At 41.8% G+C, this 16,155-nt stretch overlaps 1 protein-coding gene across 15 annotated transcripts in view; it reads right to left on the minus strand.

Annotated features, from left to right (window-relative positions):
* Positions 1 to 16,155, minus strand: part of Kmt2c (lysine methyltransferase 2C) — a 230,470-nt gene that overhangs the window by 3,261 nt on the left and 211,054 nt on the right. For 14 of the 15 annotated variants that reach the window (XM_052719471.1, XM_052719463.1, XM_052719473.1 and 11 more), the window contains 10 exons: positions 15,326 to 15,575; positions 14,070 to 14,209; positions 13,411 to 13,518; positions 10,120 to 11,236; positions 8,802 to 8,938; positions 6,651 to 6,793; positions 6,219 to 6,387; positions 1,683 to 1,799; positions 1,273 to 1,346; positions 976 to 1,084 (listed from right to left, as the gene is read on the minus strand). In XM_052719471.1, the coding sequence (XP_052575431.1) occupies positions 976 to 1,084; positions 1,273 to 1,346; positions 1,683 to 1,799; positions 6,219 to 6,387; positions 6,651 to 6,793; positions 8,802 to 8,938; positions 10,120 to 11,236; positions 13,411 to 13,518; positions 14,070 to 14,209; positions 15,326 to 15,575 (2,364 nt within the window). The remainder of the gene's footprint in view (positions 1 to 975; positions 1,085 to 1,272; positions 1,347 to 1,682; positions 1,800 to 6,218; positions 6,388 to 6,650; positions 6,794 to 8,801; positions 8,939 to 10,119; positions 11,237 to 13,410; positions 13,519 to 14,069; positions 14,210 to 15,325; positions 15,576 to 16,155) is intronic. The other variant, XM_052719466.1, reaches the window with a different exon arrangement.

The following is a 16,155-nucleotide window of genomic DNA, read 5'->3' on the forward strand; positions in this document are numbered from 1 at the left end:
TAGCATGTTAATTTAAAAAGCACATTCTAAAAGGACCAAGTAAATAGGCGTGATTTTATGCTCTGCCCACAGAAGACTGGGGCTTCATCACAGTGAACACATATAGGTTTCCCAACACTGCAGTCTTTTCAAGAGCTTTGCCATGAACACCAATTCCAGACTTAGGGCACTAGATTCAAGGTGCTGATGCCATTCGTGAAAGCCAGAGTTGGGAAATGTAAACGAGGCAATTAATACTAACAATAATCTTAGATGGAAAGCTAGCCCAAAGTCTGAGATACTAGAAACAAACGTCAAGTCTTACATGAAACATTTTAAAGACGGAAAACACAAAACACCCACATTACATATATGATGTGAAATTTTCTAAGTGTGCACATGAACAGTCAGGAACATGTGGCTCCCTAAACTTGTGCATACAGCCCTTCCAATAATACATCATGTGCATTATCAAATCCATGCAACTGCCTGAGGTGGCAATTCCATGTCTTAGATGTCAAATCAGTGGCAGGCATCATCTTGAGAGGGGCATGTCAGACTGTTCAGATTAGGGGACAAAGGAGGATCCTAAGAGATGTGGTGCTATGTAGTGGTTTAAGAACTATCACATGGGGGGCTGGAGAGATGGCTAAGAGGTTAAGAGCACTGACTGCTCTTCCAGAGGTCCTGAGTTCAATTCCCAGCAACCACATGGTGGCTCACAACCACCTGTAATGAGATCTGGTGCCCTCTTCTGGCCTGCAGTCATATATGCTGTATACATAATAAATAAATAAATAAATCTTTAAAAAAAAATGTTCTTTTTTTTTAAAAAAAGAAGAAGCTTGCATTTGAATGCTTAAAATGAGATGAACAGATGGCAAAACTCAGGGTAAGGGGCATATTTCTAAGAATAATGTGATAGGAACCCCAGAGCCATGAACTGCTACATCCTGGAATAGACAATAGGTAGATGCCCTCTCCACCACTCCTTACCTCTTCTCCTTTCTGGATTCTCCTGTTGGAGCTGATAATAATCTTGTGTCCTCTCTCAAAGGTCACTACTTCAGCCACACAGTTAGGGGCACATGAATGGTTAATATACCTGCAGGACAAATCAGAAAACTGAACATGATTAACAATGAGGAAGGAGCTTTCCCCTCTAAAGGAAACTAATGACATTTCTATTGATGTGTTAACAAAGCAAGTGTTCTGAAGACATCCACTGCACAGCCCCAGTGGGGACAGTCCTACCCAAGAAAGCCCTCTGGACCAATGGTCCTCCTGCCTCACCTTGCAGGCCCTCCTGTGAGTGTTGCATCGATCACGTGGTCATTGTCCATGCGGAACATGTACACGCCTCGGTTCTAAAGAGAAGGCAGGCAGTCATCAGTGTGATCTGAAGCTCCTTCACTTCGCACTCATAGCCTGTGCTGAAAGCACCCTGGTCACATTCCTGTGGACCCCACCAAACACAGCTGATGCATTTATGATGGGTCAGTGTGAACATCAGATGGAGTGTTTGTAAAGCTGGGGGTATTAATCTACAGTTACATATGGGCAAGTAACCCCAACTACAAAAGATGATGGTGAAGGGAAGAGACGAGAGCTATCTAAGAGTCTGCAGCTATGGCTTCTGTTCACAACTGAACACACATGGCAGTGCTCTTCAGATGTCTGTCTGTGGTCAGTTTATACAGTACCTGGGACTCATAAAGCTTCTCTTTCCTGTTTGCAACTTCATTTCGAATAATTGTTCCAATGTACTCAATGACCATGGTGTGTTTTTCAATGTCTCTAGCAGCATACAGGCCCAGTCCCTAAATGGAAGGAAAAAAGGATTGTACAGATTCCAATAGATTCAACAGACCTTTATTCTTTTCCTAAAAATGTACTGCACTTGGAGTCTTATCCAAAACCATATTTAAGATTTCACCTACATTCAAGTGAGGGCCACTGACTGTATTGTTCTCTGAAATTTAAAAATCTGACAATCAGCCAGGCAGTGGTGGTGCACGCCTTTAATCCCAGCACTTGGGAGGCAGAGGCAGGCAGATCTCAGTGAGTTCGAGGTCAGCCTGGTCTACAGAGCGAGCTCCAGGACAGCCAGAACTGCTACACAGAGAAACCCTGTCTTGAAAAACAAAACAAAACCTGACAATCCTACTCCTTTCAACTTTACATCATTACATTGTTCTTGTGTCTTTTTTTAAAAACTGTCCTCAGGCATGGATAGCAGGCTAACTATCTTTGAATGATCAAGCTCCCATAGAAGGATAACTTAGGAAGCCTCTCTGTTCTGTCTTCCACTCTGGAAAGACACAGCAGAAAGGACCTCACTGGATGTGGCCCCTCAGCACCGGTCATCCCCACCACCAGTACAGTGAGCCAAGTAAACGATAGTTGACAAGCTACCCACTCGCAACATCCTACACCAGCAACACCGAGGGGATGAAGACATATCTGTAAATGCTACTGTGGACTGGCTGGCTGCATTTTCCACTAGGCTTGCTAAGTTACCATCCACCAGGTAAACTAATGCCTTCTGTATGAAGTTAGCCCAAAGAAGCTCCATAGAGTTCAATAGAACAGGAAGCAGGAGAACTATAAAGGATTATGAATATTACAAAGTAGTTTATATTTGACTCTCAGTTTCCTAGAAATAATGGAATAAGGCAAAACAGAAAACATTACTTTGCTCTAATTACCATGAAAGGTAGAGAAATGTACAGGATACTGCCCCCTAACCTCACTATTGGAGTTTGAACCTGGGGCTTCATGGGTGCTAGAAAAACACTGAAATACATTTCTAGTTCTTTATAAGTGTTTTGAAAAAGGATCTCACTAAGTTGTCCAGGTAGTCCTTGAACTTCAGGTCCTCCTGCCTCCGAGTGGCTGGGATGACAGAAAATCTGAACTGCCTAACACATTGGAGCCTTATTTGGCAGCTTCTACCGTCTAGGCCAGTGCCTGGTAAATCTTGTAATGCACTGTCTTAGAAGTGGTAGCAAAAAAAGCTGTGGGAAAATATTACACTTAAAAAATACGTATTCATAGATAATCTGCATTTTCTCCCCCTAATTTGGGTTCGTGCTTTTGATTCTGACCAGGGAAGAAACTATGGAAAAAAAAGAAGAGAAATTGTGGAGATCAAGTCCTGCTCATGGCATCTGCCAGGCTCCTCAATGGAGCACACGGGAAGGAGTTGGCAAGTCAATAGATATCTGCATGTCACAGACTTGTCTTTAAAAAGAAACCCACTTATGCAGTATAAATGGTTCCAGGTGTGACTCCGATGTGAACCAGAATATAGAAAGAATGTGGGTGCAGATCAATATTGTTGGGATCAGCATAATCAAACAGTCCAAACTGATTCCTGTTCTGAGAACCTAAGGTAAAGTAGTAGTAGTGGTTGTAAGATCAAGTTTGGCACAGCAGGTTGTATACTAAATGGCATTACAATAAGAGGCTATACAATGAAAAGAAGTAAAAAAAAAAATTGAGGTTTTTTTTTTTGTAATGATAAACTAGGAGAATACAACCTATGGTGCGTGTACAGAAAAGATATAAACTTGTACGTTGTCTGTATATAAAACAAAAAAACCTTTGTAAGAAAAAAGATACTAGAGTTTCTAGTGGGTATAAGATATTTAATATGGGAAAACATCTAACACTGCAAGCTGGTACAAACTGAAAGGGACAAAGGTCATGAAACATGGAATTCTCAAAAGGGCAGGTCCAAAGGCCAGTCAGTCAGGAGCTGTATTTAAGACTCAGTGTCAGAGGCTGGAGATGTAGCTCTGTGAAGAACATTTCTTCCTATTCCAGAGGAACTGAATTCAGTCAACACTCACAACAGCCTTTAACTCCAGCTCATGGGGACCCAATGCTCTCTTCTGGCCTCAGTGAACACATACACTCACATGGTCCACATACCCACACACAGATAAGAATACATTTTTTAAAAAGATCTCAGTGTCAGTCTACACCTACCAACCCGACAAAAATATAAAAAGGTGAGAATACACTACATAAAAGAAAACCAGAATAGTCACAGACTGCAGAAAGATACCAGTAATTCTGGCCTCTTTGGAAAATATATTACTAAAATAAAAAGCAAATATATTTTTGCATAGAAGCCTTACTTTTTCGCTTATATATACTCCAGATGACTTAAACTATCAATACTAAGATACTGATTGCATAGCATTTGTTGTGACACGGTCAATAGCAGCACAATGGTGTAATCACAGTTCATCATGATGAAGCATCACACAATTTAATGAGAATATATTGGGAAACCTCAGTTAATGTAGAGACCTCTGTGTGTTAGTGGGGAAAAATCGAGTCTAGACAATATGATTGTGTCTTTATAAATGTATATATGTATGTGTTCCTAAGATATAAGCACAGAAACACTTAAGACATCTACTACCCATCACCATTGTCACCAAAGAAGTGAGCAAAGAGAGGAATGCTAAGAGAAAAAAAAAAGACAGAAAGCCAGAACTCTCAAAAATGATTCAGGTTGTGTCAACGAAGATGGCTCAGTGGATGAAGTGCTTATTACCAAAGCCTGAAACACTAAGTTCAATCACTAAAGCTCAAGTAAAGGTGAAAGGAGAGAACCGACTCCCAGAATTGTCCTCTGACCTATACAGGTACACCATGGCATATACAACCTCATACATGTCCACAGTAAGAAATGAAATTTAAACAATGATTCAGATTAATTATGACTTGAAGACACAGTCAAGATCCTGCCAAAGACATTCCTCAAGAATGGGAACAGGCGCAGAATGAACAATCGCTATCTAAAATGCAAGTGAGGAGAAAAGCAACTGAAACCCAGAGACAGGACACTACATGTCCACATAATCTCAAAGAGGGTCACAGCAGAGAGAAAAGAACATGAAACAAGACTTCAAACAAAATGATGACAGTGACAAGAGCTCCTAGCTGGTTGTTAAACATTTATAAGAAAGATCGGTCAATAAAGTAGCAGACATTTCAGAAGAGCAAAACAAGGAACCCAAATCAGAAGTAGGAAAAAAACTCTGAAGAAGGCAGATGCTCAGCTAAGTCATGAGATTGGCTGAGCCCCTCCAGAGCTGGGTCTCTGGGGTGGGCAGGCCCCTAGTCTGTCAGTTTCAAAACTCCTGGCTGATGCTCAGGGTCTCAAGAGCTACACTTGGAGACCAACGGTGGTCTCTGGGTACAAATGGAGAGAAAGCCGAGGACAGGAACAAAGAAGGATGCTCAGGCTGAAAGAATTATTCACCAGGAGAAGAAAGTGATAAAGAGCGCCTTAAGCATGTTTGCAAAATGTCTAAGAACAAGAAGATTCTAGAAACTACCAGTAAGGAGGAAAGAGCCTGCACTAAACTCGTAAGAATCTCTACTGTACACAAACACTGGCTTTCCAGGAAGATGCTGGAACTTGGAGGAGGGTGGGGTGAATTAACAGGATCTTATGGCAGGATGGATCTGAGGACAGAGATGGACTTGGGCACTGATAGATATATTCAACAACATAAGGATCTGAGGACACAGATGGACTTGGGCACTGATAGATACTATTCAACAACATAAGGAGCTTGGGTACTGCATAAGTTTATCAAGTAGGAGCTTTATAATTTCATTCTAGGACAGGAGGGATGTTGATTAGACATATCAGTATTAAGATTATAACTCAGGAGGTGAGGACTATAGGTTTAATTTTAAATGCTTACATTTAGATACTCCACTGTCTACCAGAAATGTGCAATGATTTCATGAAAATACAGTGCTCAAGAGATGTAACTTCCAAAGCTGCAGTGTTACATGCAAGTATTTATCAAGTTTTTTGTTTGTTTAAGAGTAGTCTTGGAACTCATGATCTTCCTGGCTCTACCTTCCAAGTGCTGGCATTCATTTTTACTTTTCACATGTGCTTGTAAACAGCTCTACTGAGCTGTTCAAAACTCAGTGTGTGCAAAATCCTGTTTCCCCACAGTCTTTAACAAGATATAAAGATGTGAATTCCCGAGGACTGCTTTCTGCTGGAGGTCCAGCACCAAGTTCTAAGGTTAGAAACTACAGTCCTCATGCTGCACGCTGACAAGGTGGAACACAACTCTTAAAGCAAGATTCCAGGGCTGGGATGAGCTTGGTGGTAGAGTACTTGTTTAGTACACATAAGGCTCTGGGTTTAAATCACAGAAGCACAAAAACAAAAACAAAAGTCACACATTCCTCACCTGGATCCGAGATCGGGCCAGATACACATTAGATTTCCATTCAGTCTTCATTCTCCGGTACTGGGATGACTTGGAGTGGACGAACTGTTTACTGTAGGGTGCATTCAGCTCGCCAGTGACTGTGCTCTGAAAGGACTTGGAGGTGCTGGTGCTATTCAAGGTGTGAGGCCTACAGATGATGATGTGCCAACAGGAAAATAAAAGGACAACTGAAGACACCTCTGAACAGTGTAAAAGCCAAGCCATTAAAAGTCTTACTGACAGAAACACACAGAAAGCTGCCTAGCAGAGACACAGTGCGTCTTCTGAAGTTGTCAGGCACATACACAGCCAGAGACAGCAGGGTTTATAAGCAGCAGACAAATAAAGCACAAAACCCACTAAGGTGCCTAGAAACCCTGGGCTGTACTATGTGAAGATGAAACAAGATACCTTAACACAAACCTCTTGACATGGGCGCTCATTTTGGGTTCAGAACGAGCACAACCTGTGGGGTTAACGGCAAGGGGGAGCTCCATGAGAGGATTTCGGCCATATCGGAAGGTGTAGTTTTCACATGCTTCAACCCCAGGTAGCTTAAAAAAAAAAAAAAGAAGGAAAATACAGAAAAGGTAACTCATCTGCTAATCTGGCCAAGGATATCATCTACAACTGGCCAAAAGATGGCCCAGGGTGAAAACAATCTAGAAATACTTCCTTCCCCATCTGTGACTGTGGTGGTATTGTGTTCCCCAAAATATTGTGCACCCTAATAAATTATCTGGGGTCAGAGAACAGAAAAGCCACTAGATACTTAGGATAGGCAGTGGTAGCACACGCCTTTAATCCTAGCATTCCAGAGGCAGAAATCCATCTGTTCAAGGATACAGCCAGGCATGGTGACTCACGCCTTTAATCCCAGGGAGTGAGCCTTTAATCCCAGGGAGTGGTGGTAGGAAGCAGAAAGATATATAAGGCATGAGAGCCAGAAACTAGAAGCATTTGGCCTGGTTAAGCTTTTAGGCTTTTGAGCAGCAGTTCAGCTGAGACGCATTCTGGATGAGGACTCAGAGGCTTCCAGCCTGAGGAAACAGAATCAGCTGAGGATCCAGTGAGGTGAGGTAGCTGTGGCTTGTTCTGGTTCTCTGATCTTCCAGTTCACCCCAATACCTGGCTCAGGTTTGATTTTATTAATAAGACTCTTTAAGATTCATGCTACATGTGACCTATTTAATATAATGAGCCTGCACTCCATAACTATTTGAATAATGTGTAAATCCAATTCCAAAGCAAAACTTGGTAAGCCCAGGCCACTTTTCCTTGAGAAGATTAATCCCCAGAACAAATACACCAACCAAAGCCCTCCTGAATGTGAATTAGGATCTGATGTTTCAGTTTACAAGCAGGAAGCAGTGGTCACAACCTAGTGAATGTATTTGTCTAGATGTTTAAAACTCTTTAAAAAGTAGTTGGAGGTACCTATGTGATTTAGTTTCTGGGTCACCCTCACTTCTGTCACATGTGATCATGAGGCGTCACTCTCACTGTTCTAGCAGTATTGGTGGTAAATTCAGGTTTACTAGAAAAGTAACTGATACATCCAGAGGTCTTCTTCACTCCCTGCTCCCTTTTTTTTTTTTTTAAGAATTTATTCTATTTATTCCTATATTTATGGAGAGAGAGAGAGAGAGAGAGAGAGAGAGAGACATACAGAGACAGAGAGAGAGACAAGAGAGAGAGACAGAGAGAGAGAGAGAGAGAGAGAGTATGTGTGTGTGTGTGTGTGTGTGTGCACGCGCGCATGTGTATGTGTGTACACGAGTGCCATGATGAGCCTTTGGAGGTCAGAGGACAAATTGTGGGAGTTGGTTCTGTCCTTCCACCATGGAAGTCTTGGGGGTTGAACCAGGGTTGTCAGACTTAGTAGCAGCGCCTTTACTTGCTGAGCCGTCTCACCAGCTCGGTCTTCTCTTCTGCAATGCTATTTATTCATTTACTTACTTTCCAGTTCCGAGAGTCCCACGGAGGCCCCCAGGCATTTGGAGCCAGCACAGTACCAGTGAGTTAGAACCTCAACCTTCTTTTACTTTTTCTAAAACTCTGAGATAGGGTCTCACTAGGTTACCCAGACTGATCTTCAACTCATATGTCCATTTCAGCATCCTAAGTACCTGCCACGACAGGCCTTCACCACCAGGCCTGGCTCTAGAACACAGTTCTAGTGAAATACATTTCTCAAGTGTTACACAGAGTCACTGCCAAACACGCCTACATTCAGAGAAGACACTAGTCACTGCTGCTGCAGCCTACTGCCCTCTGGGACCACCTGCCTCTTGGACCAGAGCAAGAGAATGTCAAGAAAACTTAAGAAAAGGAGGAAAACATTCTGCAAAACACCAGAACTTCATCAGGCCAAGGGTCCCTCCTCAACCATGTGGATAAACAGGACGTGATGACACTAACTGCTCCTCTGAGAGAACTAAGCTCTCCCATTAACCACCCACACTCATTTCCCCGTAAGAATGGACCAGTCTTAAAAAGTAGGAATGTCTCCGTGGGTAGCAGAGTGAGCATGCTGGGTCAGGCTGTGACCAGAACACTTACAGACTCTGCTATCCGTGCCACTGCGGAGACAGTCAAGCCAAACAAGTCCTCCCCTCTCAGGTACGCAGGGAAAAGCTGCAGCATTTCAGAGTTCTTCCTCACACACGCCACAGGCTCCAAAATTTTATCCCAAACATCTACATATGAACAAGAAAATAATTTTATGTTGAATTTCCTTGTAGCTAAACAAAGAGAAAAACTGGACACCGTACAAAATTAAGAGAGGATGAAGAAGAGTCATTCATAAAGACCTACTAGTTTTCAAATAAAACCTATTGGGCAGCAATGTAACAAACATGTTTGTTAAAAGGTAGCAACTTATTTTTTTTCTGTCTTTTATTTTTTATTTATTTATTTATTTTTGGTATTTCGAGACAGGGTTTCTCCATGTAGTTTTGGTGCCTGTCCTGGATCTTGCTCTGTAAACCAGGCTGGTCTTGAACTCACAGAGATCTGCCTGGCTCTGCCTCCCAAGTGCTGGGATTAAAGGTGTGCGCCACCACTGCCTGGCCCGCAGCAACTTATTTTTAAGACTCAATAAAATCTGGATGAAAATTATGCCACCTTATGGATGTCAAACAGTAGACATGAAAGAAGTTAGTGAATTCAACTGGATATGTAACAAAGAAAACACTTGGTTATTAAAAGTGACTAATTCAATTAGTAATGGCTACAAATAGGCATTCCCTCAGATGAGAATTAACACACAAAACTGCGCCATATTTTTAAAACTATGAAAACATTTTAAAAGCAGCTCTTGCCGGGGTGGGGTGGATTGGGGGTGGGGGTGGGAGTGGGAGTAGGGACGCACACCTTTAATCCCAGCACTCGGGAGGCAAAGGTAGGCAGATCTCTGTGAGTTCAAGGTCATCCTGGTCTACAGAGTGAGTTCCAGGAAAGGTGAAAAGCTACACAGAGAAACCCTGTCTCGAAAAACAAAACAAAACAAAAAAGCAGCTCTTTAGTACTTTCAACATCAATAAAAATGAAAAGATAGGCATGCTCAGGAATACAAAATGAAGTTTCTAATTCCCAGTTCTAAATCTGAAGCTGAGATAGGACAATATCCTAACCATGCTTTAGATATGGTCCCTGCTTTCTCATAATTGACCCTGAGAGGAGCTCCAAGGTAAATGACAGACAGACCTTATCAACTCTTCTGTTCAAACCTGTATAAACTGCAGAGGGAATAACAAGGTGTGGTAACACAAAGAGGCTAAAATTTGCATTGACAAAAAAATCCTAATGATCATGGAAAAAGCAAACACTTGAAGTAAAACATCCATCGGCCTGACAATAGCACACAAGTAGATCTCACCTTTAGGTGATGAATCACTTAAGACCAGGTCCTCATGGCCTTGCTCTACAATCCTGATGACAAACACTGGCCGCCCATCTTTCTCCTCAATGGAGCACAGGTAGCGGCAGCGCCGGTTGGCATAGCGCGTGCTCCAATATAGCCGGCTGGCTTCATAGCCCACTGGAAAGAGGGCTTTAGGAGAGTGGAATGCTTGCATCTGCTGTGGAAGCAGCTGACCAATGGTGTGGAAGATGAGGCTTCCAACACGAAAGGTATGGTCCCGTTCTCCCCGCTGAACGATGCTAGCAATCTGCCGCACCTCATCGCGTTGCACATAGACCCTCCTGAAGACTGCAAAGTAACTTAACTCTTGCTCGTGGATTCCCTTTGGTTTGTGCATGGGGCAAAGCATTGTTTTGTCCTTAAAAAACATGCATTGTGCTTTAATGGCGCAAGTAAAATGATAAATGTTGGTGCATCGAAATCTGTGACATCCACTGGTGGCGCCTGTCTTATGACAGAAGACACATTTCATTTGTAGCCCTCTCCTCAGTGCTAGCTCGACATTTATTAAGGCACCAGCCTGTGTCTCATAGACCTCTGTGGACCACAGAGCACAATTCAAGTGGACCCACAGGTCCAAGTCAAGGTTAAGGAGCCTTGCTGGTCCATCTGTTAGCCCATCACCTTCTTCGTGACAAAAGCAACACTTTCGATAGTCTTTGGGCACAGGGTCAGGTTTAAGAGAAGTGCCCAATTTCCTTAGAAACTCATCGATTTCATCCTCACAAGGTGGTTTAAAGGTCCCCTTGGGAATGACAATATGAATACTCCACTTCTTCCACTTCATTCCTCTCCACTTTTTATTGAGTGGTCTACAGTCTTCAAGCCCACCATGAACAGTCCTCAGGCGAGGCTTTAACTTGACTGTCACCTTGAGCTCATCAGGCTTGGACTCTACTTTGGCTGCTTCAAAGGCTGGAGGGAAGGTTATAGGAGGTGACGGAGGAGGGGAAACTTTTTCCTGGAACTGAGGGAGACAGTGTACATCCAAAGTGGAGATGTTGTTGCTGTACTGGTGAAATGCTTTGGAAGGCTCCTTCATAGGGGACTGTGGCAGTGGAGGAAGGGATTCCTGGGCAGAAAAAAAAAAAAAAAAAAACATGAGAAAAAGGAGGGATTCACATGTCCTTAAAGCACTTATAGTGAGAAGTTTAATGGAATATGACTTAAGGCATAGGTGAGTAATTTTTTAGGCACAGCAAGTAGATGTGAGAATGGTTATTCAGGAGTAACAGAAGCTGAAGAATGGGAAGGGCGAGGGGTTCCCTGTGCCTTTCCTATAAAGTCACAATCTGGGCCGGGCGGTGGTGGCACACGCCTTTAATCCCAGCACTCGGGAGGCAGAGCCAGGCGGATCTCTGTGAGTTCGAGGCCAGCCTGGACTACCAAGTGAGTTCCAGGAAAGGTGCAAAGCTACACAGAGAGACCCTGTCTCGAAAAACCAATTAAAAAAAAAAAAAAAGTCACAATCTGGAGAATGCTCTGCTCTTGAACTTTCTTGGGATATCCCCCTTCCTAACTGTAACCAAAAAAAAGATTTTAGAAGGTCTAATTCAATTTGTACAACAGATCAATGTTTTTAAGAACATGGTAGCATCACCTAAAAAGGATTCATCTCTACTCATTAATTGTTTTGTCTGTTAATCTTGGGCTTAATCAACTAGCATGGAAGAACAGAAAGAAAAGGAGAACCCTGTCAGTGAGCAAATCCCGTGGATTCTCTGAGCCCCTCAGCTAAGACCAGCTGCTCAAGGAGTTGGGCCAGGAGAAAAGTGCCAGCACCTTTCAGGTATGGGATAGGCCATCAGAATCAAAACAATAAAGCCATATGCTTTCTTCTTCTCACATCCCAATCCTAAGAGGTGCCTCATATTAAATCCACCCCATGCATCATCTTAAGAAACTACATGATAAAAACCCACTCCTACTCTCTAGGAATAAATTTTAGTTAAAAGCCTAAATTTATTTGTCAGTTGGGATTATATTGTACTAGGGAGGAACGAATACATGTTAAAAAGTAGTGTTTCTTGAATACTCTTTTGTAAGAGTCATATTAATGAAATTATCTTGAATAATTTCTTGACTGGTGGTATTACTTTACAGGAAAATTTTCCTTCAAAATACATCATTAAAAATGTATCATTTGAACAATTACATTGTTAGATATACAGAGCAGCTAGACATGCACAAAATGATTTCCCTTACAATGCAGGAATAGACAGAATTTTCTTTTTTAGAAACCTTTCCTACTGACCAATAAAATAAAATAATTAGTAAGAAGTTTGTAATTAGTATAATGCAACATTCTTGTACCAGTAATCTATTTAATTCTACACTCTTAAAATGTAGTTGGGCTAGGGGTTGGAGAGAGATAGCTCAGCAGTTAAGAGCACTGGCTGCTCTTCTAAAGGACCAGAGTTCAGTTCCCAGCACCCCTGTGGTAGCTTATGACTGGTTGTTACTTCAGATCCAAGGGGTCCAATGTCCTCTTCTGGCGTCCAGAGGCACCACACACATAACATACATATACATTCACACTACACATTTATACATGTAAATAAAATTAAGTCTAAGAAAAATACAAAAATATTTTTTTAAAGAAAATATAATTAATCTGTGTATGGTGGCATACACTTGTAATCCCTGCACTCAGAAGTCTGAGACAGAAGGGTAACTCTGAGTTGGAGGCCACCTTGAGCTACACAACAAAACTCTTGCTTAATCCCAGCACTCGGGAGGCAGAGCCAGGCAGATCTCTGTGAGTTCGAGGCCAGCCTGGGCTACCAAGTGAGTTCCAGGAAAAGGCGCAAAGCTACACAGAGAAACCCTGTCTCGAAAAACCAAAAAACAAAAAACAAGATAGATGGTAGACAAGCAAGGGTCCCAGGTAGGCACCAGGCCCAGGCAGGAGGATTATGAGTACAAGACAGCTCAGTGAGACCCACTTCAACAATAACAATTAAAAGAGGAGCAAGAAATAGTGGTAAAGTAGTAAGCTAGCATGGATTGGGCCCTAAATTCAACCGTCAATTCCTCTAAATAAATGAGTGTTAGGGTGGAATTTGCACCTTTCCACTTTTTGTCAAATAGGTTATTTAATAGGGAAAAACATAGCTGAAGGCTATTTCAGGCTTGTCTGTCAACTCATTCAGTATCTGATCAGTATTTCCCTATAGGAGCTCTCTGAGGGAGAGACCTGTAACTCATACGGCAGAAATCCCTCATTACATACTTTCCTCACTTTACCTTGTTTTCTGGGTTTTTTGCTTGTGCAGTTGATGAATAAAGAATAAAGCAGTTATTACTACAAAAGACAATATCCTTTTCCATTCTTTTGGTGTTCTCTCGGGAACCCTGAAAAGCAAAGGGAAATATGTGGGACCCCAGTAAGACACAAGCTAACGAAACCAGTACCACAGGGACTGCTAATTCTCAGATGATATTCAAAATTGACTGTTCTCTATCTTCCAATTGTGATGGCACTGTCCCAATATTCACCGTCTGGTAATTTTCCACATAAACAATAATGCAGAGCTGGGCCTGGTGGTACACGCCTTTAATCCTAGGACTTGGAAGGCAAAGGGAGGTAGAACTCTGTGACTTAAAGACCAGTCTTGTTTAGGAGAGTCAGGGCTATAGAGAGAGACAATGTCTTAAAAAAACATAACAAACAAACAAACAAAAAAAAAACAAAGCAGAAACTATACTATCTATATCTCACTGTAGTTTAAAAATGTTCTCCTTATCATGAACAATTTAACAGTCTGCTGTAGCTATTTGGTTTGAAGCTGAGCACACCTAATATGTGCTTGTATATCATGTCCCATGAAGCACTTTGTCCTGATGCAGGAGTCATTGCCAAGAACATGGAGGTAGGGTGGGTCACTAGAAGAATAGTAAAGTACCTTGTTCACAAAGGTCAGATCTTTGAATGACTTCCGCACACCACTTCCAAGAATAACCACTTTGCAGTGACAGCACCACTGTGGTCGGAGTGAGGCACTTTCTGCTATACCATGACTGGAATCTTTATAGCCAGAAAGACCTACAGGCAATGGACTTTTGTTAGCAATGAACACTGACCAAAGATACAGGTAACACACAGTGTAAAATTAAACTGTAACAAGCAATTACAACATGGATTACTGACTTACTTTATATTATGTTTTAACAAAAATCTTCTAAGCTATGGTGACAAGGCATCTAATATCTGACACTGAGGTAGAAATAAAGGAAAATACCCACTCCCAAATAACTGGAAAAAGAAGCTAGCATGAAAGAATCAAACAAAAGCAAAACACTAAGATCCTCAAATGTGTACAGTGTCAACAGAGACCAGACCCACTTCTTTACAGGTAATGGGATACTGCAAGTTCTGTGGGAGATAAAGAGCAATGGGTACAAATGACTTTTGTGATTTACAGCCTCAGAGAGAAATGAAAACCAAGTTATATTTTGAATAAGGACTGAAGGATCAGAAGAGCAGGTCTACATACACAGAGTGCATCTCCTGAAATAGAGAGGTGGAGGTCAAGGCAGAAAATGGAAAGAAAAATAAGAAAGAAGTAGCCAGCAGCTAAGATTGCAAAGAGTTAAAAACTTTAACATAGGTAACCTTTAAAAAGAGTTCAAAGATGAGAAACGAGAAGCAACCAGATTCTAGTAAAAGTTTAGGGCAGCCAAATTCTTACAAGGAATCTGGGGGATGAGGAGGTGGTGAGGAACGGGCTAGCACATAAGAAGCCAGAAAGCTAGAGGAAAGGCAACTTCATGGCAGGCCTGAGGAAGATGTGGTAGTTCTCAGATATGGAGACCTAGGCATCCCTGTGGGGAGAAGGATGCCCTGCAGAGGGTGTGTAAAGGCAAACTGAGGAAACGGACAGCAACAGCAGCCAAGCAGAACAAACAATACACTATCTATGGTCTCAGCTGCAGTCAGGGTTACAATCAGGCTGGATGCCAGCATGATGCGACAGGCCAGAGCATAGAGATTCACATCACACCACAGAAAACAACAGCCAGAAAAGGTTAACTTATCAAAGATTACACACCAATACATTGCCTATTATTTGTTAAAAATTAAATCAAAATTTCAAAAAGAGTAGGCTTAACTTTTTAACCGAGAATGGAGTTGGGGTTAACAAAAAGCTCACTAGCTCACCATTGCTTGTTGGAGGAAATGGTACATTAGGCTGCTTCAGCCGGTAAGAGCTTGCTAATCTGGGAGGATTTGCAGATCCTGGTGGAGGCCCACGAAGAAGCAAATGCTGTCGATACTCCAAACCTGGGTTTACTCTGTGGCTACTGACCAAACCCATGGATGGAACATCTGGAGCATTACTAACCTCATAGCTATTAGGAATTCGCACGTGAAGAAGGTCGGAAAACGCAGCCACAACACTGCTAATGTTCTAAAACAAAATTTAAACACTGTATTACTCACCTAGAAGAAAAGTGAGTCACTGAGGAGAACTAATACTTAGGATAATGCTATCTTTATCATATATATATATATAGTATGAAAGACCCCCAACTACTTTTATTTAAATTTATTTTCATGAACTAATACCAATATACAAACAAAGCCTTCATAAACAGAAATCTTCCGGATACCAACTGGCATTTGGGATCTGTACACACTAAACTATTCTAGCTACCTTGGTATCTGACAGGCCTAAAAGACACAACACAATGAGAAGGCCCTCAAGGTACTTATGGGAAAACTCACTTCTATCTAGCTCTGGCAAAAAGTCCAACACAGTCCACAACAGTTCTGCAGACAATTAAAACATCATACATTGTACTGTAAGTCTGATCTTCAACAAAACATCTTTATAAAACTTGGAGTTTTTAAAAACAAATCCTTTATAGATCATTAGTGCTGTCGACATGAGCTGTCTGTATAAAGTTTCTATTGCTTTTATAGACTCTATTATTGACTATGGTTTTTGTAATAGTGAGCTTTTTTTTTTTTAAATAACATGGACATTT

This window comes from Peromyscus californicus, unplaced genomic scaffold (assembly GCF_007827085.1).
Source record: "Peromyscus californicus insignis strain IS unplaced genomic scaffold, ASM782708v3 Scaffold_6__1_contigs__length_162567912, whole genome shotgun sequence".
In the NCBI taxonomy this organism is placed as follows: domain Eukaryota; kingdom Metazoa; phylum Chordata; class Mammalia; order Rodentia; family Cricetidae; genus Peromyscus; species Peromyscus californicus.